Here is a 22,387-nt window from a genome sequence, read left to right on the forward strand (position 1 = left end):
GAGGATACTCCTTCACACTGGAGCGAATGTTAGCGTGATTTCTGCCAGCATCGGAAAACGGCTACGTGTGCGAGAAATCCGAAACCACGGACGAAGTCTCGAAGTCCGCGGCATCAACCCAGGGGTGATGGAGACCCGGCGACTGACGCTCGTCAAGATCACCCTCGGGTAGGAGCAGGTCTACGAATTCGAAATGTGGATAATGGATCACAGTGCCGGGGTGGATGTGGTCCTTGGGATGGACTTCATGATCCCGGCTGGAATCTGGCTGGATCTATTTCATGGCACCGCACGCCTTCCGGACGAGGTCATGGTACCACTGCTAAAGTCGCAGAGTGTTGAAGATGACAAACCTTACGGCACGCACCCTTCGTGTGGGCCGACCGAGGATTTATACGTACTCGGTCGCGAGTGGCAAGAGTTTCGACTGCCGCGCCAGCGGCTACCTCGTTCGGAGTACGATGGTGGGTACGGCGCACGGATAAGCTTGTGCCGACCGTAACGAGGCTCCGACGGCAGCAGCCGATATATGTACGACTCACCAATATTACGGCCACAACGGCACAATGTGCCAAGCACGACTCCGTGGTGCTCTGGGTACCGCATGGTGAACTACCACGAGAGACCGGCAACGCGAGGTTGGACCCTAACAAGTGCAAGGAGTGGCAGGTGTTGGCATACTCAACGAGCCGTGACGAGACTCTTTATGGAAGCGAGCGATGTCTCTATGACCAATGGCTGGCTAAACAGCCACCCGCGGTTGAGCGCAGGACTTACTCAACGCCGCGGAAGATCTTACGGAGAACGCTCAACGCTCCAATGTGGCCGAGAGGTCATCTCCAAGGTCGTCCTAACGACGATTATTCTTGGCTCGGTGCACCGGATCATGACGACAACCCCAGGGTCTCCCAAGGCTCGGTCAAGGTTACTGAGGCTGGTGCAGAAGACACAGAACGTGACGATGTATCGAACGACGGTTCGGACGACGAGACAAGCGCACTGGTCGACTCCGACGCACTAGAAGGGTCGTCGCTTCACCGAGTGGCATATGCATCCAAGCGCGCCGATCATAGCGCAGATAGCATCGAACATGGGGCACAGGATGCCCCGGCCGAGGTGTCAGGAGCCGAAGACAAGCGTGATGATGGGGTTGGAGAGCTGAACGACGATTCGGAAGAAGACCATGACGCACCAGACGTAACAGCAGCTGTGGAACCAGCCCCGCGAATGGCCAGAACAGCGCCTGATACGCAGGCACACCGTGAACCAGATCGAACGTCGGTTGCGTGGGGCAACGGTGCTGTCGACTGGGGTGTACATGATCCTGGCCCGACCGATATTTTTACTGAAGCAGGAACCGCCACGACCAAGGTTAATACCGATGGAGAAAATTGTGTCGATGACCCGGACAGGAAGGACCCTGAAAGACTACTGGAGGCGAATTATACCTCGGTCGTGGGTGCAGTGGTTGCGGAAGGGTTCACGGATGATGATGACACCGCGAATGAGATTGAGCTCAGCGACTACGCGCAGGAGTCTCCACCGACACCTCGACTGAAGCCTATCACTCGGATTTGGCCCTACATGGAACGAGGTAAACCAAGACACGAGTATTGATTCTCGGTAGCGGGCTGGCCGAGGTTTCGAAGTGGATCGGACTTGAGATGATGTACCTGTGCGCAGCCGAACATTGTTAGTTTTGGTGGTAGTTGCGAGCCCAGCATGATACGTTTGTACGTGGCCCAAGTCGCGGACGAGGATTAGTTGCATACGTTAACGACGACTGACCTGCTTGCGAGGGTAACCCAGCTCGCGACGACAGACGAAAGAAGCTACTGGAGATGATGATTGAACTGCCTGCGACGGCTTTCCAGCTCGCAGTGACAGACGAAGGAAACTACTGGAATTTGCATATTACATGTTATGTGAATTAGTCACGTTGGAATGGAGGTATCGACACGGAGCCAGGAGCAACAGAAGACGCAAGCGAGTCTCGGTCAACACCTCGACAGGTGGAGTAAGTGATGATGAAACTAATTGGAGGACGACCGAGGCTTCGGGTGCTGCCGTCGAAGTGGAACGACCAGGTATCAAGGTGGAGACGTCAGCCATCCCAGCAAGGGTGTCCTCAAGTACCTCAGAGAGTGTGTCAGAACCCTCACTAAGACTGGTCGTATCACTCAACAAGACGGGTCTTATGGATCTGTAAGACCGGTTTTACGGATTTGTAAGACCAGTCTTAATTTTCACAAGACCGGTCTTAGTCGAAGGATCAAATCAATCACCCCGGCCTTGGAGTGAACATGCTACTGAGTGGAAACGCAGCACGAGGCAGGCGGAGACCAGCGAGAAGAAGTGAAGCGAGTGCTGATGAAGCTAATTGGAGGTCAGCTGAGTCTTCGGACGCAGCACTTGACGTGACAGGACCCCGGGCATTTACGCCCAGACAAGTGACTGAGTATGGACTTGATGATGAAGTGGAGATACGAATGGATCTGGACCGCTACGGCCGACAACTAAGTCTCGTTCAAGGCGGTTATACCTGCTGTAGCCTGCGCAGAAAATGTGGGGACCCTGAACGAGAATTGGTGCGACTCGAAGATATGTGATTGCAACACATCGGGTCGCTTGGTGGAGGCTGGGGCACCCAGACCTTACGTTACGACCACCGACTATTTGCTGTAAGTGTAACACGAACCACGGTCAACACTGGCACGGTTACTAGGAAAAAGCTGAAGGCGCGACCGACGTTTCTGGTGCGGTGGTTCCCGAGCCACAGACTGAGGCAACTAAACCCGATTTGGTTACGACCACCGGAAAATCCGGATGGAACTGTGGAACAAAGGCAACGAAACCACGGTCGACACAGCTACACTATCTCCGAGTGATAACGAAGCGACTGATGGTGTAACCGACGTCGGCGGTGCAGCGATTCGCGGGCTTCAGGCTGGGGCAACCATACCTGCCTCCTTTACGACCACCGAAGTTCCAACGTAGTAATGGTGTGAGGCTGGACGAGTCATCGCACGTTCCCTGACTACTGCCCATGAAGTGGAGCCCTCAAACGACGCAGAACTAGCTACAGTAGAGGGCAGTGAAGCTGAGAAGCATGCGGCCGAGGTGCGACGAGCGGCGGTCTGCAGCCTGTTGATGGAAGGTCGGACCATACGACCACCGGAATTCCGGTGGTGTAGCAATGGATGGACTACTAATTGGAAAGTGACCGGTTGCCGTACGACGTTCTGTTCGAGTTCAACACGTTGCAAAAGATGGAAGTGAAGATGGAGTAAACGGAACCAACATGCAAAGACCAGCAGCCTGCATCAATCGATGGAACGACCAAGGTCGGACCATATGACCACCGGAATGCTCCTAGTGTGTGCGTCGCCATGCGCCCCGTAGCGGCTCTAAGCGTCCTCAAGGTCTCGGTGGCCCAGCAGAAGCTGAAATACCACAGGAGGAGCCTTGTCGGGTGTTGACCGACGCTTCAGCAGCGACGAAAGCTACTGGAGGCCCGGTCACATGTGCAGCTTGCGCCGCAACCGTATTATCAGCGCCTATAGGAGCGCCGATTGGTAATGAAAGATCTTGCGGCCCAAGAGAGCGTTGCAAGGTGTCGGTGACTACACTGCCAGCACCCTTGGATGACGGAGAACAAGCTGGCGTCACTAACGAGGATCCATATGATGGCGAAGCGCAACCAGACTCGACCGTACAATATCGAAACACGGAAGGTCCCGGAGAGCGGAGGTTGCAGCGGTCAAGCGCAAGCGCGACGGATAAACCATGAAGGCGATGGACGGAAGGCGCCTAGACGCTCACCTGTTGCAGAGGCTCGTGTCCAGACTGGGGCAGTTGTGGTATCGGAAAATGACAGTTCCCGGAGCGATCGCCCGTCGTCCAAGAATCAAGGTACAGTCAAGCGCGAGATGGAGGTAGCCGCTTTTGTTAGGCTGACTACATTATCCTCGTTGGACTGACAGATAGGTGCCGGAGCCTCGTCGGGTCCTAATACAACCCCGAACGAGGCTTCATGGTACCCACTTTTCGGTACAGACGCATTTAGTTGCGTACTTCGACCGCACTTATTAGTGTGGCCGCGGTCGTCATTTGATGTGTCCGGAATCGCCTTATTGCAATCGTTCACACTAGATATTTGTATAGGGATATAGGACTCATCATAGGATGACTAGAACGAGGCCCCCAGGGCCTCACAAACTCAGTAATAAAAAGACAGTCTCTCCCCAAAGCCAACAAGGGTCGTGGCTAGCTTATTGTAGTGCCTGGACGCGCTCGGCTGCGTGTGGATGCCTATCGGGGAGCTTATCGTGCATTGAGCGAGAGTTTCCTTGGCAGCGCCAAGAGTTGGCGTGGCCGGAGAGGCAGGAACGGTATTAGAGTATCGTTCGGTATATATTTGTGGGATTAGAGTGTCCCTGAGTGTATTAGTCTACCTACCGAGGGTTTACCTTGGTCCCCCTGTATAAGGCCTAACACGCCGGTACCCTTCCTTTCTGAGGGACTGCAGTGGGGTTGCGCGAAAGCGCTACATAGAATCCTAGCCTTAGCTCGTGGCTAGTGGTACAGGTTTTTGGGTTGACCGAAGACAACCTGAGGTGCACAGAGCGCTTGCAACCGACCCGGTGTAAGGGATCGCTCCTGGTCTTCAGGTTTGGATCCAATAAGCGCTTACCTTTGCGGGTTAGCGTGTTGTTGGTGTCTCTAATACCTTTTGGTACGCCAGTATAAAGCACGATTTTCAGCCACAACGACCCTCTTCACCAAAATTGGAACGTGAAGCCTGAAAAATTCCAAGAGGTGCCTTTTTAGACTCACCTGGAACCGCAAACTTTAAAACACTCATTCTGTACATAAAAATGCAGTGCCCTCTCTTACTTTTCATTTTATCAACGCCTTGTACGAGTAGTTGGTCATGCGCGACGCGTCGTGCGCGTCGCGCATCGGCCAGCAGCTAGAGAAAGGTACCGACTACCTACGACAAGTAGCGCTCCCGCAGTTGACCGAATGTGTGGTGCAGGAGGCACGCACACACCGCTTTCCGCGACTGCAGCGGGGGTCACACCGAGCGTACGGTAGACTATCGTTCAGAGCTCTCGATGGCGCGTGTGTGCCCGAGCCCCTGTGCGCGGAGAGTTCGTGGCACTTTCATCGTTGCAGTCGTGTTGCACTCTCTCCGTCGGCTATACGTTTGGTGGACTAGGTGCCGCATGCTCCTACCGCTGTACTTGCCTTCTATTTAACCTGGCAAGTTCCAGGTTTTAGCGACCCAAAGAGATCACTGAACCATTGTCACGAAAGCGGGGTAATCTTGGAACTTTTTTTGTTAAAGGTTTTAGAGGAAAAAACGGTATGCTGAAGACATTTCCCTGGAACCTGAAAAAGTATCACTAAAACGATTCAGATTTCACGTTCCAAGCATTTTCTGAAGAGGGCCAATGACCTCCATCCTCACAACGAATGGCGTGTTTGACTTCGGAAATCAAAGCTAAATATTATCAGCATCGATGAACAGGCTGCGTAGAATGGAGAAAAGTATGGCTACCGCAAATCGGCTTGCCTCACCATCAACAAAAACGTGCTTTATTAAACAGAGGTACAGGTCCTGCTGGGAGTAGCCTTTGCAAAACTAGGTGGTGTGGTTGGCGCAGGCTATTGCTGCCTTGCTACTGGCAGACCAAGATGGAGATCTACGACTGCTGCCATCACCACAAGCAGTACATCGTCTACTTAAAGATGGTAACTCTTTTTTGATAGGATTGACGAGAGTGCTAAACCTTCCGTGACCACTTCCGAATCAACCGCAAGGTGTACCACACATTATTTGACGCGTGTGCTCCTTTTATAGCCAGAAAAATCAAATATCGTCGAGAGGTGATAGCTGTAATGCAAGACTGGTTTGGCCAAGCTGCGACCTGCCGAGATCTAGAGATCAAGTTCCGGATGGCGTATTCGACCATTCATCACTACCGACATGCCGGTCTCTACACTACTATACAAGCCTTTGTCATACACCTGCCTCACGGAAGCGTTCCCATACTTCGACCAGGCGTTAGTGGCAATCGACGGTGTGCATGCATTGATCATGGTTTTGGCGGATGACGACGAGCGTTTTCGAACCGAAAAAGCTGGACATCTACCAATGTCTTCATCGCGTCGGACTGGCAACTGAATGTAGCCTACATCTACCCAGGTGCAGAGGTCGCAGCCCACGAATCGATGATTCTGACCCGCAGCGAGTTACTTCAAGAGGTTGTGGAGGGGATGTACGTGGTCGCGGACGCCAGCTACGCGCTCCACTCAAAGGTGTTCACGCTGTATCGTGCTGTGCACTATCACCTAAAAGAGTTTAGCCAGGGGTCAGGCAGACCGCAGACTGAGAAGGAGCGGTTCGATTTGAGCCACGCCAAAACTCGTAGCGCTGTAGAGCGTCTCAACGGCTGCTTGAAACGACGGTTCAAGATTCCTCGCTTGCCCATCGCTCTATCGCCAAATTGAAGTCCACCTTGCCATTGAACTTCGGGTGTCGTCGATAGAAACTGCAGTGAAAAGATATCGTTCGTGACGACTCCCTGGCTTTAGTGTACTGAAAACCATTGAGCTGGATCACCGTCGGGTGCGACGTCGTGACATCATCAAGGGTCAACATGTCGCTGCCACGCTGGGCCGAGTCATCAGGTCTGGTGGCCATGATCACTCCGCGCTCGCGTTGCTCTATCGCGTCGATACCATGGTCGCTACGGGCGTCAATATTGCCGGGTTAATCTTTGTCATTATCACTGGCTTCGCTACTTCCTAGAGCGAGGTCGCCTAGGTGGTCGTCGCTTCCATCTCCACCAGAGCTGCTATCACCGGTCGAAAGAGACGAGCCATCGTCATCGCTCACGATCTCCGTACCCCGGAGACACGTAGCCAGCGTCGCTGCCGTCGGTATCGCTGGATAGTTCAATAACGTCAACATCGGAGCTGAAGCCGAACTCCCATTATTGGCCGAATTCACGAGCAACAGGTGAGCTTGGGGCTGATGCGGACGCTGAAGACGCTGGTGACATAGTATTTTACAATCAGCGCAGCGTACATAGATATTTACGAAAAACTAAAGGGTATGTATATTAAGCAACAGTTAAAAGTGCAGACATGGTGGCAGAATACCGAAATATCCCTATTAATCTTACTGTATTGAAACTTACGTACAACCTCAGGGGATGCGATTTTGTTAATACCAATGAGAAGGAGCAGGAACATACAATGCACGCCTAATGTTATGGGTTGAGTTCTGTCTGTGTGAAGACGAAACAAAACATGAGTAGGAAAATGCTGGAGGGGTACCAGGTAAAGCCCCTGTATTGTGCACCTATGTGGAAAAGCAGGATCCAAGAAATTGGGACAAAGGGTGACCGGCAGAATGATGGATCCAGACTCCGCGACGGATCCACCATACTTGCGGATCGGGCCCCGTACCAGGTGTTAGAGATTGCAACGGAAGACACTACGAGTGCGACCGGACGTCACGAATTTGTGCCCAAGCAACGCCATGCCTCGAGACCCAAGATCCAAGAGATGCAGCTGTCAAGTGGATCGGCGATCCGATCCAATCCAGATCTGATTCTGATTCAGAATCAGATGGAAGTGAGCGGTGGATCTAAGATTATGGCTCGACGGAGGCAATCAAGCGACACACAAGGAAGGTAATCAAGCCCCATAGAGTCAGCAGGTAGAGATGGGATGATGGGATCCATAGGAAGATAGGACTTTGGGATGGGATTGGACTTAAGCATAAATCAGTGTTGAATTTGCCTTATACATCGCAAGTGCCTTATACATCGCAAGTGCCTTCGCCTTCGCCTGGAAGCGGGAAGTACATTGGCCCCACGACTTAGCAAGATTCTGGTAGTGGATCTAGTGTTGGTTAAGACTGGATCATACATTGGCCAGTTCTGCAACCTTCCTAGTGACCTACTTGCAAGTGCAGATCCCCGATCCACCCGGAGTTACTACTTGGCCGGGTGCATCCCCAACTGTCAACATCTACGGATCCCGCTATAGGAAGCGGCAAGTACAGCAAAGGAAGACCTACGAAGGCAAAGGAAAGGAACAACAACAACCCAAAGGCAACCCCACGGCCGGATCCAGATCCAGGCCGCCCGATCCAAGTCGACTACCACTGGATTGGGAATAACTACTGCGAGCAGAGTGAAGATTTCCGAGCTGCTCCACCCACATCCCCGCGTCTCGCCCAGACTGTTCTGTCTTCAAGGCTCGGACGCTTCAGCAGACACCAGAGGAGCAGATCCAGCCCTACCGACGGGTACACAAGGTGATCAGTTCAGCACACAGATCACGGATCATCGGGGGACCCCCTCCGTAAGTCGGTGTTCGGGCGCAGCTGGTAAGTTGGATTGGCAATCTCGCAGATTTTGCTGATCCCGCTACGCCACACCTACCATATGAAAATGTAGCCATTAAAATGTAGCCATCTCTTTATCTGACCAATCCTTTAACTGAAACAGCATCTTAGACCGAGCGAGCTGGGTGTCATTTATAGAGGTGTGACTGTAAGCCATAATACTCTCTTCAAAACGATAGTTTTTGGAGACCCCCACGCGTATCTTCGTTTCATGTGTCTGTGCACTTCTCGTGTCCGGTCGTTTTCTCCCATCCAACCATGGACGTTTTCTTTTATTTTCCTTTCTTTGCTGGTAGTTGTAGTTCATCTCCGTGAACCAAGGTGGACACTGGAGCTCTTCCAAAACTAACACAAACGCTGTCACAAAACGCAATTTATGTACCAAATATGTCCCAATTTGCGTACAACCGATGATACCGACCAAAAACAGCGCATTTGAGTGATAAATACATGGGTACACTCCTTCATCGTACACGCTGGCATGTTGCCCCGTGTCGCGCTGTGGCCAGTCATCTCATTAGACAGCAGTAATAAACAATGCGTAGGTGAATATGCACGTACAAACAACTTAGGTGGTAGTAAACCCTCAGCCTCTTCCGTTGGCACCGCTGTCCACGGTTTAGGCGCTGACGCGGGGCTTGGGAGCTCGGTCGTACGTGCGCAGCATGAACTGACTGGTGATTGGGAATTGTACCAAAATAGTGGTACGCGTCATTTGCACTGGACGCAATTTGTAGAGACGTCAAATTCGTCTCCACAAATTACGACGGATTTGCTACGAGAAATGCGCCATGTCTATGACCGTAGCAGCTCCAATGCTGATTTTTCAGAGCAATAATCAGGTAGCCATCCTTATAGCGCACACAGCCGAAGCTTAGCGAATAACTGACAGTACAACGGATTGTATCCGAAAGAGCACTAAAAACAACACATGTGGTGCACAGTTCGCAATCCTTCGATTCCTGCACTCACCTATCTAGAGCAATCTGACTTTCTCACTAGATTTAGCGATACTGTAACCAAGAAATGGTCCTATGAGATCGCCACTAAACCCTATTTTGTTAGGCCGAATTTCAGTGCATTACGATGCTTTACTTCAATTAAGTCTCACACACAAAACTTTCCAGATCTACATACATTGCTACGCAATTAAAACAATGCGGTAACTACCTTCAAATGGTAGGAGATAATTGGGCTAGCAAATTCTGATAGCGGGGTCGGTTTTCATCCATTATCAAGAGTTAGAGATTCTACAATTGTAAAGTTTGGTCGATATCTCGTTTGGGCCCCATATCAAGAAAGGAACAAATCTAAAATTACACTGCTTTTTTCTCTTTGGTCCTGCTTGGATGTTATGGGACCCTAAGTGGCTGGTCGCGCCGGCGAGTGCTGGTTCTCGGTCAGGTGTCCAAGTTAGGCGTAGGGGTTTCTCTCTGTCTGATTGGTCGATTGTAATCAGGTTTAGGATAAAATGCATCGCGCATCGGAAACTCGAGAGCTCGTGAGTTGCCCTGGCTCCCGGGTTCTGTGGACCGTGAGGTGACTGGCCTGCGCTAAACCCTACAGCTTGCAACTCGCCAGAAATTTGCCGATGCCGCGTCCTCCCTTTCTCGCTGCGCTTGCTGTGCAGACCGTCGCAGCAAGTGTTGCGTTGGTATGTGCGTTAATGCTACAGAGGAATCCCCCAATGAATGTGTTTACTTTTGAGGCTGCTATTGCATTCGAGTCTAAGATTGATGACGACTGCTACAACGCTTGGTTTTACCGCCATTTGCGCTGCTCGCAGGCTACATTTGTCAAACTGTGTGGTATACTTCGCGGTTTCGTGCGAAACCTTACAAAAAGTATAGCTTCGAAAGAGCTGTAGCTTGTACATTGTTTCATTTAGGATCGAGTGGGGGATTTAGAGAGACTGCACAGGCATTTGGTGTTTCTAAATCTTGGTGTATGGCAAGCGTCAACGAGATCGTTCGTGAATTAACAGCAATGCGGGCTAAATGCATCAAGCTACCTCAAACACGGCGAGTGGCGCACTGTGGTCGACGGCTTTCGTCGCGATCGAGGTTTCCATCTCTGCTGTGGGGCAATGGACGGAACATTAATCGCCATCAACCGCCTTCACGATTTTGAGGGCTGGTACAATCGCAAAGGTAACTAACACTTTGCAAAAGCTGCCTTTATTTTTTTTCTTACGGTTTGAGTTAAATGAAATTATGTTTTGTGTTGTTTTGTTTGTAGGATTTCCTTCTGTAAACGTTCAAGCTGTTTGTGACCACCGCAAGCGATTCCTTTCTTTCGACGTTCGCCCAGGGTCATGGAGCGATGCCAAGATTTTCCAACATTCGAGCTTTGGCCGGAACATCTCTCGGCTTTTGCCCCGTGGGCATCACGTTTTAGCTGACTCGGGCTACGGAGTGTCCCCTAACGTCATGACGCCTTATTGCGAGAAAGATGAAGGCGGACGGCTCACACGAGCGCATGCAACCTTCAACTTCAATTTGTCATCGACGCGCATGGCGATTGAAGGTGCGTTCGGGCTGCTCAAGGAAAGATTTCGCATTTTGACGAAGGTGCTAGAAGAACGCCCGCCAAATGCTTCTGTTCGCATAATTGTTGCTTACTTAGTGCTGATAGATCTGCAAGATAATGCACCTACGACAGCGGCGTTCTGCGAACGCGGGAGCGAAATTGAAGAATACGAAGAAAATGAGGCGGAGTTGCAACAGCAATCTAGCCGTGTGCGCAAGCTTAGAACAAAGTTAGGCATGCAAAAACGAAATGATATTGCGAAGCTATTTGCTATGTAGACTAATATTACTTCTGCATCTGAATCGTCGTTCTTTTCGGGCTCTAGTTTGTGTTTCCACGTTGCATGGCTTCAATGAGGACAGCAAACCGCTGGCTTTGAACCTGCATTTGCGCCAGTAGTGGGTCTTGGCGCTGCATCATCTCATGAAAACGAGCGTCCATTATTTGCACTACGTCGGTGGTGACGGTAGCCACAGGAGCCGATGGCAGCATCGTCGCCGCCATGGCTTGAAAGCCGTCTGACACGAGGCGGTCCCCAGAAAATTGCCGACGATGTGCCGTCACCTCTGTGACTTGGAGTTTTTATCGGATGCTGATTGGTGGATGACTTAGATACGGCGCGGCTGTACCCGTGTGAAATGGATGGCGACTGTGGGAGAGAAGTGATTTCTCGGGATGAATCCAGCGCCTGACCGCAGATGGGCCCAACTGGCTGGAAGTGTGAATCCTGGGAGTGCACGCCCAGGATTTCAGAGAACACTCAGTCCAGCCGCGGACTTTCCCTTACGATGAGTGCCTAAAGTCTGGCGGAAAGTGTCTCTGGCGAATGTATCCCAGAGTACACCTCATCGTGCTGTGGCTCAGAGTGCCCCAGAGGATAAAATTACCCTGAGAATCAACCCACTACCACCATGATCATGCGCAGGATGCCGCTAAACCCGCTAAAAGTTTGGCTTTGTGGAGATACACGCGAGCCTGCAATGTTGCAGACTTGTTACCCAGAGTGCTGCACGGAAACCCAAAGTGCCGCACGATGACCCAGAGTTCACCTCCCTGAGTGCAGGTGACCCAGAGTTCAAAAGATGACTCTCTGGGTTTGGACCATAAATCCAGACTCTCTATACTGAACTTAAGTGTTTGCCAAGCCAACACCCAAGAATCCCCACAGTTCCCCAAGATTCCTCAGAGTTCCCAGGATTTCAGAAGATGTGCCACCTGACTTCCAGGGATTCGAGTCAGTTCGAAGTCAGTCTGCAATCAAAGTGATGCGTGACCTTGAAGAACCGCTATGGATGCGCAGACTGGATACTTTCGAGGAGTCGAGAGGGAGTCCTGCACCAGACTAGACCAAGTCCAAGGACCCACAATTGGCACTTTCGACGCCGTGCGACAAAGGAGTCGCAAGCCGATCGCAAGTTTGGACCGCTGAACCCAAGGTATACTCAAGACAAGACATTTGACCCCAAGCATAGTGAACAGAAGATATTTGCCCGAAGAAGTAAGAGAGAGAGAAGTAGCTGATAAAAGACAAACAGAGTTCCTTTTACCCTGTACTGCGCAAGTGACTTCGGCCAAGCCTGCCGACGGAAATCCGGAGGACCCGAGACTACGACCGCGGGACGCTAAGGGCACATCAACGGCGAAGGACAGCCGTCTGTGTGGACTCCATGAAAACTCAAGTCCAGTTAGGTGGGGACCAGCGACGGCCTTGAGCTTCGTGGAGTGATCCATCTATTCCATATCCTAGTTGGGTCACTTGCTGTGCTCGTGGAAGCCCATTTCATATTATTCCAGAGGGTATTCTGGGGTGCTAGGTAGTCGCCTCCAGGATTTTGTATTGACTGCTTGTGTGAAGGGAAGGTAACTGATAGTGATTGTATTTTCCTCCTTTATTCGAGAGGGTGCGCGTTTGTGTGAGTCTCAGGGGAGCTAGGCCCCTGAATTTCAGACTCGAGTGAGCCTAGTGTGTGTGTGACCCACCGTCCAAGGGTCCAAAAGAATAAGTGACGGCTAGTTGTAGTGTTTTGTATACTCTGTATTTGTTGGTTTTGTCGAGCTAGGAGGGCATTTGGGTAAGGTGTCTTCTGAGTTCCACGTCCCGGAGTTGACTGAAACCCTGGACCCTGAATTCGTGATATTCTGGGTTTCGGGGGATCTGATTCTCTGGGTTTGCCTTTGGTGTGGAGGTGCGTTCTGGATCAGACGTGCACTCCCGCTCTTCGAGGCTACATTTACTACCGGTGGAGTGCCGTTCCGTCGAAGACAAACGAGCCGACAGGGATTACACAAGGTACCCACGCCAACCAAGGAATGTGATTCTCAGGGTTTAAAGCTTTGCGGCTGCGAATCTCTGGGTCTATCTTCTTGCTGTTGACTCTCAAGTCGATTCTCTGGGTCTACACCCTGGGGAACAGTCTTGGGCTGCGCTATACGAACCCCCCTAGGCGACAAAGGTTTCATCGGCCTCGCCTCACGTCTGCGATGGACTGCATGCCGATTTCAAAGCTGTCCGCCATGGTCTTTCGTCTTTTACCCTTTCCAGCTGCTTGCTGTTCTACCTCACCGTCACTGCATGCCTCTCCGTCCGACTGAACGACATCAAGTCTCGTACCATGGAGTCGGTCCACTCCAACACAGCGTTGGCCTTTTTGGCCGTCACGGCCGGCGTTCTCTTCACCTTCTTGGCGCCTTTCTTGCTCTTGCCAGCGGAGCCGAGGGCCACCTGAGCACCACCAGTAGGTGCGCTAGCAAGTCCTTGTGCTTGCGGAGTAGCAACGCCGCAGCCAGGTTCAGATGCTGTCGTGTTACTGGTGCTGCTGCCCGACGAGGCCTCATTCCTATATATGTATCACCTTCAGTTAGTAAAATATCTAAATGGCTTCATCTTGCTTCAAGCAATTGCATCCTACATACCTTTGCAAGCTCCCGTCAGGGGCTAGCTGCACGTCGGCACTTGGAAGTGCACTACCAGAGCCGGCAATGTTGGCCCAGAAGTCGTCGTAGCCGATGATCTCAAAGACGAAAGGCATGCTTGGCGCAGGCGCGAGCACTGGGTCGGCACTTCCCGCGCTGTCGGAGCTGGTGTTGCTCCTGCTCGACATGTCAACTTGAGAGGAAGCGCGTAAATGCAGCAGACAAACAGTCGCCGCGCGACAAGAAGGCAGAAGCCAGTAGCTCTCCGAGAGCTCGCTGCCAGTCAGAACCCGACAGACACTGGTTTTCGACTTGCTACTCCCCCTACCCCTAGACCCGCTGACACTAGAACCAGCACTCGCCAGCGATACAAGCCCCCTAAGAGGACCAGATCTGCAGATGACCCGTTTAAAACCTTACCTACGAGCTACGTAGATCCGTCCACCCGTTCTGCACTCCGTGTTCGCCATCCTGCTCTTGATTAAAAGTACGCAATATTTAGCAAAAATGGCTCAATGGTGGTAACTAACGGTTGACGTGATTGCCCTTTTTTTAAAGATTATTCGACTGGATAGTAGGTATGCAAAACAATAGATCGCTTTGCATATCTACGGTTTGTTGCTCATGATGTTCAAATTTGCACCAAAACTCTCGCGCGGCAGGACGCGCTCGGCGACTCTTCTGTTCACCCGTCCATTCTTAAAGCGAAAACACTTGACGACCCGACAGATCACTCACAAAGGAAAGAAGAAACACAGCGGCATGAAGGTACGGATTGTATTTCGATTAATATCGTATCGATTAGTAGCTTTTTTATACAGGCTAGTTGCGACATCTTTTCGCGGTCCATCCCAGCACTCGATACAGGAAAGGAATTCTTGCCTTGGAGCCTGGTCCCGCTAAGTATGAGCTGTCTAGAACATGATCCAAACTGCGATATACATCGACATGAATGGACGCACTACTGTCGAGTCCCCCCACTGATATGTGTTCCCATGCTTCCGTGTCTTTGGCTGATTCGGCGACTGGCCATAAGCTCCCCTATGCAGGTGTGCCTGGTGCGCGCGTAGCAACGGAGGTGCGGGACACCTCATTTGGTGCAGCTAGAGTTGAACACACTGTGCAACGGAAGAAACTTTGCGACGAGCGGGTCATGATGGGATGGCTCGAGAGGGTACGTTCATCTTTGGTGGTATATATTCTGATTAGTTACCGTAAACCACGGGTTCGCTGCAACGCACGGGTAGAGTGCAACAACCCGTAAAAAGTCAAAACAGGACTCTGTGAGATTTAAGCATAGGGGTGACACACCCACTCTGTGCCACATAAATTATGTTTTTGACAAAAAGGAAAAGAAAACTTATTCATCGCATACAAATGGCGGGTCGCTAGTCGACACGTCGGGAACGCGGAAGCGGGCACTACGGTCGCGAGGGCCGGTTGGAATCAAACCGGCCTTGATGAAGCCGTTGGTAATTACCGCGGCAGGTATCGCGTCCCAGGCTTCGGTCACAAGGCGTGACATCAGGGCTCGCTTCTCGCGCGCAGTCGCCGGAAACGGGTGCTCCAGATGATACTGCAGGTACGCATTCCTTAAAACGCAGCATAGTGCAAGTAAATGACAGTATGAGTATCATAAATAAGAAACAAGTACGTACGTGATGTGGTTCTTGAAGGCCTTCATCACGGAGACATACATGGGCTGGTGTATGCCAGTCACCCCGGGAGGCACGAACTCGACCTGCGTGCAGCATTCTTACTGCAACGCGTACCGGACCGACGCCACCTTGTGGGCTTCAAGCTGTCGAGAATAAGCAGCTTACATCCGTCACTAACGGCTTCCGCACCTATAGTGAAACAAAGTCAAATTAGTAAATGTCAATACACGCATCATACCAAAACACGTACCCTTTCAATCCAGTCCAACATGACCATGGCATCGCAGTACCCGTTCTTCTGCACGGTATGCTCGACTGTCGCTGCCCGAAAAGCAGGGTTGAAGACCTCTTGGGAGACAGGCCCGCCGGGCATACCTGCAAAAACAACAAACGGTGGCAGCTTCTCACCCGTGGCCGACGCAGCAAGGAATACGCACACTCTAAAGCCGTTAACCGCGCTTCCTACAGGTACGTTCAAAATGTAAGCATAGCGTTATAAAATACTGAAAATGGCAAGCGTACCTTGCACAACGTCCACCGTTTGCGCGCCCACAAAGTCAATCGTGGTATGTCCATTCATGTCCCCATAGACGGCCGTTTGGTCCATGTTGTACACTGACTACTTGCCAGGTCCATCGATGTAGGATAGAATCCCATCCTCCTCAACAGGACGGAGTGCGAAAACACATTCGCAACTTCCTGTAAACATACATACGTAATCCAATAGTTAGATAACGGTGATCATTCACAATTGAACAAACCCGTAGCTTACCTCCATATCCGACCGTTTCTTACGGCCCTTGTGAGTAATCCGCCGCACCGTCAGCCGATTGCGCTCGAGGAAACCGGCGGATGGACATCAAGCTAGCCGCCCGCGACCGTGAAGCGAAGAGGACGGGAGCAAACTTCGAGTGCATCAGCAGTAGGCAGTTGGTAGACACACAAATATATCTATTTTTGCTCATGTTGATAATCCATTCGAGTAGCCTACATACGTATAGCGACAACAGACTACAAATAGAAAAAAATCAACAGGCATACAGCCTTTGAAAATCGTACCTCTACTCAAGCTCAGGCTGCTGCACGTATACGTGGGCACGCGCGCGTGGGTCGGCGAAGCACTGACTGGGTCTCGAGGCAGCGATACGGTCAGGGTCCTTCTTCCAGCGGTGAAGCGCCGATCTGTCGACCCCCACAGCAGCCGTGACTGCCACCGCAGTCGTACTTGTCGCCTCGAGTAGCTTGAGCGCCTAGGGAATAAAATATTGGCATAGCAGTAGGTGCAACAACCATAAAGTTAATGCGTACTTGTAGCTTCTTCTTGTTTGTGTTCTTTGGGCCTCTAGGCATGTTGCGCGCGAAAAGTAAAATAGCGGAAGTCATTTGCGCGGGCGGAGGCAGAGTTGTTGGAGTTGACTTTTTACTTGTAAAAAACATGGAAAAAATAGACGAGGACTTTTTACTCCTGTTGCAATGAACCCGTACTAATTTGCTGAAACTAAATTACACCGATTTCAAAGTCATCGGTAACGTGGTGCAGGCTGCTACTACTGGATAGCTTGAAGACGCACAAGATGGCGTCTATACCCTACGTCCTCTAGAAAGAGTGCTTCGAAGAAGTGGAGTTTGTGCCGCCCAGTATAGCCGATATCTCGAGTGGTAGGAGGCCTTGCATTCAGCGTGCAGCTTAGCCCAAGCCTCGATAGCAATTTGGCGTCTAACCTTCACATTCGACTCCATCTTTCCTCGAGCTGCTTCAGCTGCCTGCTTAGCACGAAGCACCAGACCAGAGTCGCTGGTTTTCCGCCGTCCTTGCGCGCATGCAGCTTGGACCGAAAAGCCGTCACCGCTATGGCGATAGGTACCGACTCACGGTTCTTGCAGCTTGCTGTGGGTTTCAACGTCCGCGGCAGTTGGCAGGAGAAAATTGCACCGATTTCGCTCTTGTAAACTCGTCCAAATCAACGTCGCCACGATAGCGCGCGCCTATGCTTCACATTCGGCTTTCCGTTTGCGGGATTCAACAACTGCAGTTCGATTTTGGAGCAAAATGTTTGCACTCAGACTAAGCAAAGTACGATCTATGTCGCCGCATAAACTTAGACGTGACGCCGTCCCTGCGCTCGGCGGCCAATGATCCATCAGAGATGCCGAAAATGTACGAATGCAGTGTAGTACCGTGCCGCAGTCAGTAAGCCATGAAAACATTTACGTACCGGAAATCCAAATTGGGGTACAACACCATTGAGTGTAACTGACATAAATCCATACATGTAAATCATGTCAGAGGTCCGTCACAATACTGCAGTAACACATCACAAGGATGCAACTCGTTGACACATCACAAGGGTGCAACTTGTTGTCTGGTGATCGAGTACAGGAAACACTTCAACGCAGAGACGCAAATTGCCAGCAATAAGAATTGCCTGTATATTTCAAGCTAGATCACACTTCCAGCGCTAACATTATCGCAATTATCCGGGGACACTCACAATTATCAAACTATCAATACCGACAAAATAGTAAAAACACACAGCCATGTAAGTGGAACACACACAAGGTTTGTGTGCCACACAGATAAGATGTAGAGACGCGGCCGAGCCAGCGGGAGGACGAAGACCATCCATTCCGCTGCCGGCCACGCTTCCTCCTATTGCTCATTCGCAAATCGACATCAAGCACCGCAAGCCATCCTCTCTACAGCGTGGCGTGCCACTGCGGGCAGCGCTGGCTCGGCGGCGCCCGCGCACGCGCACGGCCAGCACGAGCAGAACCAAGGGTGCGGCGTGCTGGGATGCGTTGCAGCGCTAGGTTGTTGTACATGGCTTGTGCAGAGCGAGTTGAAGGGTCAGACTTGTCTGACCCTGTACCGCTCTAGCTGATGGCTTTGCACAATGGCTTAATGCTGTGACGTATCTACTGGCATGCATGGGCGGTTTTAGTGAGATTGCAGCTAAATGTATTGTATTGTTAATGAAAGTAATCCTGAGCCTCCTGTGCTTCTTTTCATTGTCACCTCTTTGTCTTCTTTGGCCTCTGCCTCAACGCCTTCTCCACCTTGCGGCGCTTGCGCTGCCTGTACTTCTTGATCTCAGCCGATGGCAGGTTTTCGGTTGGTTTCCACGTTGGCTCCCATGTCGTGAGGACGACGACCCGACCATCTTTCTTCATATCATCGAGAATAGTGCGCATCTGGTAGGTGGGCCGACCGCTAAGGTCAACCCCAGCCGGAAGCATCCACTCTGCCTCACCGGCATCGTCGCCTTGGGCAGCTGCGTGAACGAGAAGGGCCTAGGTGATGTGGTATTTCGGTACCGCGTCGAGGAGGCGCTTGATCGCCGCACCGACGGACAAGGAGGTACCACGTTGGATGTGACCCCACGTCATCAAATAGCGTGCGACCGCCTCATCTATGCGGCCTCAGCCACGGCTGCGAAGATGCGCCTGGCACCACTTGAAAAAAGCGGTGAACCCATTCGGCGGAGTGTCGGCGGCGGAGGGAGTCGTGTCAGGGCTTGCCATCGTGGATTGTAGTTAGAAAATGAGCTGAATCAATGCAGTGCAAGGCCAAGGCTTTGCAGTTCCAGGGGTTTCAAGCATCGAAGTATGTTAGCATTGTCCCAATTGCGACGTTGCAGGAAGGCATTTATTTTAGCGGATTGGTTACCTGAAGTCTAACTAACTCTAGTCAGTGCTCAGTGCATGCCCGTTGGTTTTGGGGCGGCCAGTGGGAACTCGCGTGGCTACCGTCCGCGTCCGGCGGTGCTTCTTGGGCACGGAGCGAATAACGAGTGTACGCTTGCCGTCGAGGCCGGTGTAGTTCTTGAGCTGAAGAGCGAAGAGCACATGAATGCAAAGCCCAAACTTGAAGTTGTACTTGCATCCACATGACATCGCACTCACATCAACCTCCCAGCCGCACTCCAGTTGTCCTTCTAGCTCCATGCGCGCGTAGTTGGACCCCATATGCGCTGACACAGGGCAGTCTCTCGGCTGCGACCTAACTCTGGTAAGTACACACGAACACAACCACGTGACTGCACACGTACAAGGTTGGGATTCGGTGACACGAGTAGGACCTCGATGCTGGACCGGTTTGGTGTCATGTCGACGAGTAGGTTCCGCTGCCGAAAGTCATTGACCCTGGCCTCGAGCTGTTGAGTCACGTCAGGAACGTCCTTGAACTTTCTTGGAGTAACCGACTGGTGTTCGCAACAATCCGCTAGCAGTTGGAAGAGCGTTCCAATCTAGGCTTCGTACGTAGATTGTAGTCACGCTTGATCAGACGGTTGAACCGCTCGACAGGGTTGTTCGTGGTTACGTATCCACTCGGGGTATGGAAGCACTGCCAACGGTGGAACTCACTTTTCACCCACACTCGGTCAAAGTAGCCTTTGAATTCGGCTAACTCAGCGTCGCGAGACCATTCCGGTAGGACAAGTTTAACTTGTTCGTCATAGACAGCTTGGTCTGCGGCAAAGTGAAGATCGTACATGTCAGCTGTCACCTTCTCACGCAGCCGCTGGGAACACTCTTGACTCGCTCGTAGACCTTGGCCATCACATGGTAGAAGCACATCAGGTACACATAGTCCGAGTCCACACCGAAGACTTGGTCAACAGCATTTTGCTGCGCCGCTTCAGCATCCGCCATGGTGTACTTGGTCAAAAGTTGCTGGCCCGTTACCGTAGTAAACACCTTCCGCAGTGCCGACAGAGCTTTCACATACAGCCCCTCCAGTCGCTGAGATGTGATGAACAGTGCCACCAGGTGGAACGACCGGTTCTTGTCCGACACACCGCACACGATGACTGGATGCGACAGCTGGTTCACCTTGAACTTGGCGTCCATGTGGAACACGAACGATGCTGGATCCCGTGCGGCGTTCCGAAGCAGACGCTTGGAGGTCAACCCCCCATAAACGGATGCTCGTCAGAGCCATTCCCACGTGCATCACGCTGCCACGCAAACGAAAACGGCTGCGTCTCGTTGGTTTCTGGGCCATACGCTAGCGCCTCAATGTGGCCCAGAATGTCGTCGTAGTCATCGTTTCGATGCAGCTTGGTGACACGATGTGGGAAAGGATTTTTATCCGCACCCATGTCTGACCGCTGGGATGGGACGACCCTTCGCCTGACTGTGACTGGTCGCAGTGAACAGGAATCCAGTGACGTGGAGTGTGACATGTGGATAGTGGATGCGCATGGTGGATTTGGCGGGCCCTGGTGCTTGCAGTAAGCATGGGCTCACAGGATCGGAGATGTGCCCACCGGATGAGCGCTCATATTCGGTGTGGAGTAACACATCCTGTCCGTCCGCCGACTTCCCTGACCGCAGGATAAGCCTAAGGCGCGCAAGTGCAGCCAGTGAACGTATCCTGGCTGCTGCCTGCATTGGCTCCGTCAAGACATCGGACCAACCCCCAAGTTCACCATGCCCACCATGCTCCCATGCGCCCAAGACCTCACTGGACAAAGTACACTGTTTGCCGGACTGGCCTGTTTGCCGGACTGGATCGTGGTGCACCCGGTAGCGACGCACCGGAGGCCAAGGTGCCGTACTGAATGAGGCCGGACCGGATGATCAATTCGGTCTGACCCCTGGTGCCCATACTGGATCGTGACCGCACCAACAACAAGTCCAGTACTGCTGTGTGTGTAGCAGCAATCCAGGACCGGATCGACCAAGAACGGCAAGCGACACAGGATGGCTCACGTGATTAGACGCAGAGGCCCAGTGCGGATTTGATGAGACGCCGTACCCACGTACCTCTGTCGCCAGATGATGAGTGTTGCCGAAGGAACGTTGACGTCGACAAGGTGCCCGATAACCAAGCCAAGTCAAGCATACCCAAGCTCAGTGCAAGAAGATCGAAGTCCCGTGCACAAGGTCGAAGCATATCCAAGACAAGTCAAGCATAGTGAAACCTTTATTAGAAGTCAGTGAAGTGAAACAGATAGCTAGCCAAACGTAAGATCAAACAGAAACCAATTTGCCGAGAACACGCGGACGTCTTTCTTCGGGCTGGGAATTCCCCCTGACATTGACGTCTTCAAGATCCTATACGTGGGATCCGCCTTCGTGCGATCTTAAAACGGAGGACGTTTCAAGGCCTCACTGGTGTTGCGAGCACTGGTGTAGTGGGGACTCAAAGGTACCAAGGCAAAGTCGGCAGGGACTAGGGTGTCGCGCCCTGGAGTGATCTGTGAGAGCTTTATTTCCAATTTGCGTGCTCTATCCGGGCATCCATTTCATATTCCATCCTGAGTGTCTTAGGCGGTAGAGGTAGTCACCCCCGAGACTGAATTGATTGACTACTGTGTGATAGGATTGACTTATATTTTGTATTGTTCCCTCACTCTGTGAGGGTGGTGCGCGTAAGTGAGTGTGCATCCAGGGTTGACCAGTGCCTTGGGTGACGGCTCGTAAGTTGACTGGCGTATAGACCCCCCACCCAAGGGTCTTAAAACCACTTATTCTTTAAGAATAAGTGGTGGCTGTATATTTTGTGACGTTTAGCTCGGCATTGTATTTCTGTGTGTTGGTTATACTGAATTGTGGATCTGACTGTGGTCCCTTCGATTCGGTCTGACTTTCTGTTCATTCGGTGTAGTTTGCTTCAGGAACACACCCAGCAGACTCGATTCTGTATTTACAACAACTCACTCGGTGAAGTCCGGTCCGCCAAAGGTAAACGATACCTATAGGGGTTGACACACGCCAAGTCCAAGCGATCCTCGCGGCCCCCGGTTCACATCCTGTGCTCCGAGGACTATCGGATTGCAGCGGATATCTCTGGTACTCCGAACCGATCCCGTCCAGCATAGTGCGCTATACACCTGGACGATCAAGGCGTTCACCC

The 22,387-nt window shown here is 51.8% G+C and overlaps 8 protein-coding genes across 8 annotated transcripts; 3 read left to right on the forward strand and 5 right to left on the reverse strand.

Moving 5' to 3' along the window:
* Window positions 1–178: 178 nt before the first annotated feature.
* On the forward strand, window positions 179–804 carry PHYSODRAFT_371994 (hypothetical protein; the record flags this gene model as incomplete). Its single annotated transcript, XM_009522261.1, has 2 exons — window positions 179–404; window positions 440–804. Coding segments are annotated over 2 exons (591 nt in total), but the record flags the coding sequence as incomplete, so codon positions are not given.
* A 4,992-nt stretch (window positions 805–5,796) lies between these two features.
* Window positions 5,797–5,949, forward strand: PHYSODRAFT_446841 (hypothetical protein; the record flags this gene model as incomplete). The annotated part of the gene is made up of 1 exon (XM_009522262.1): window positions 5,797–5,949. A coding segment is annotated over one exon (153 nt), but the record flags the coding sequence as incomplete, so codon positions are not given.
* A 4,142-nt stretch (window positions 5,950–10,091) lies between these two features.
* PHYSODRAFT_485604 (hypothetical protein) lies at window positions 10,092–10,949 on the forward strand (the record flags this gene model as incomplete). Its single annotated transcript, XM_009522263.1, has 5 exons — window positions 10,092–10,183; window positions 10,276–10,397; window positions 10,489–10,575; window positions 10,664–10,841; window positions 10,901–10,949. 5 exons carry the CDS (start codon window positions 10,092–10,094, stop codon window positions 10,947–10,949), a joined length of 528 nt encoding a protein of 175 aa, XP_009520558.1.
* Window positions 10,950–13,410: 2,461 nt separating this feature from the next.
* On the reverse strand, window positions 13,411–14,055 carry PHYSODRAFT_250492 (hypothetical protein; the record flags this gene model as incomplete). The annotated part of the gene is made up of 3 exons (XM_009522264.1): window positions 13,411–13,542; window positions 13,566–13,791; window positions 13,868–14,055. 3 exons carry the CDS (start codon window positions 14,053–14,055, stop codon window positions 13,411–13,413), a joined length of 546 nt encoding a protein of 181 aa, XP_009520559.1.
* Window positions 14,056–15,227: 1,172 nt separating this feature from the next.
* Window positions 15,228–15,617, reverse strand: PHYSODRAFT_486282 (hypothetical protein; the record flags this gene model as incomplete). The annotated part of the gene is made up of 2 exons (XM_009522265.1): window positions 15,228–15,459; window positions 15,526–15,617. Coding segments are annotated over 2 exons (324 nt in total), but the record flags the coding sequence as incomplete, so codon positions are not given.
* Window positions 15,618–15,757: 140 nt separating this feature from the next.
* Window positions 15,758–16,144, reverse strand: PHYSODRAFT_485729 (hypothetical protein; the record flags this gene model as incomplete). The annotated part of the gene is made up of 2 exons (XM_009522266.1): window positions 15,758–15,900; window positions 16,048–16,144. Coding segments are annotated over 2 exons (240 nt in total), but the record flags the coding sequence as incomplete, so codon positions are not given.
* A 2,393-nt stretch (window positions 16,145–18,537) lies between these two features.
* PHYSODRAFT_297009 (hypothetical protein) lies at window positions 18,538–18,912 on the reverse strand (the record flags this gene model as incomplete). Its single annotated transcript, XM_009522267.1, has 2 exons — window positions 18,538–18,816; window positions 18,841–18,912. 2 exons carry the CDS (start codon window positions 18,910–18,912, stop codon window positions 18,538–18,540), a joined length of 351 nt encoding a protein of 116 aa, XP_009520562.1.
* Window positions 18,913–19,209: 297 nt separating this feature from the next.
* On the reverse strand, window positions 19,210–20,376 carry PHYSODRAFT_250442 (hypothetical protein; the record flags this gene model as incomplete). The annotated part of the gene is made up of 4 exons (XM_009522268.1): window positions 19,210–19,353; window positions 19,429–19,518; window positions 19,575–19,772; window positions 20,041–20,376. The coding sequence occupies 4 exons, from the start codon at window positions 20,374–20,376 to the stop codon at window positions 19,210–19,212; spliced, it is 768 nt and encodes a 255-aa protein (XP_009520563.1).
* Window positions 20,377–22,387: the final 2,011 nt, after the last annotated feature.

Source organism: Phytophthora sojae, assembly GCF_000149755.1.
Source record: "Phytophthora sojae unplaced genomic scaffold PHYSOscaffold_2, whole genome shotgun sequence".
NCBI classification, from domain to species: domain Eukaryota; phylum Oomycota; class Peronosporomycetes; order Peronosporales; family Peronosporaceae; genus Phytophthora; species Phytophthora sojae.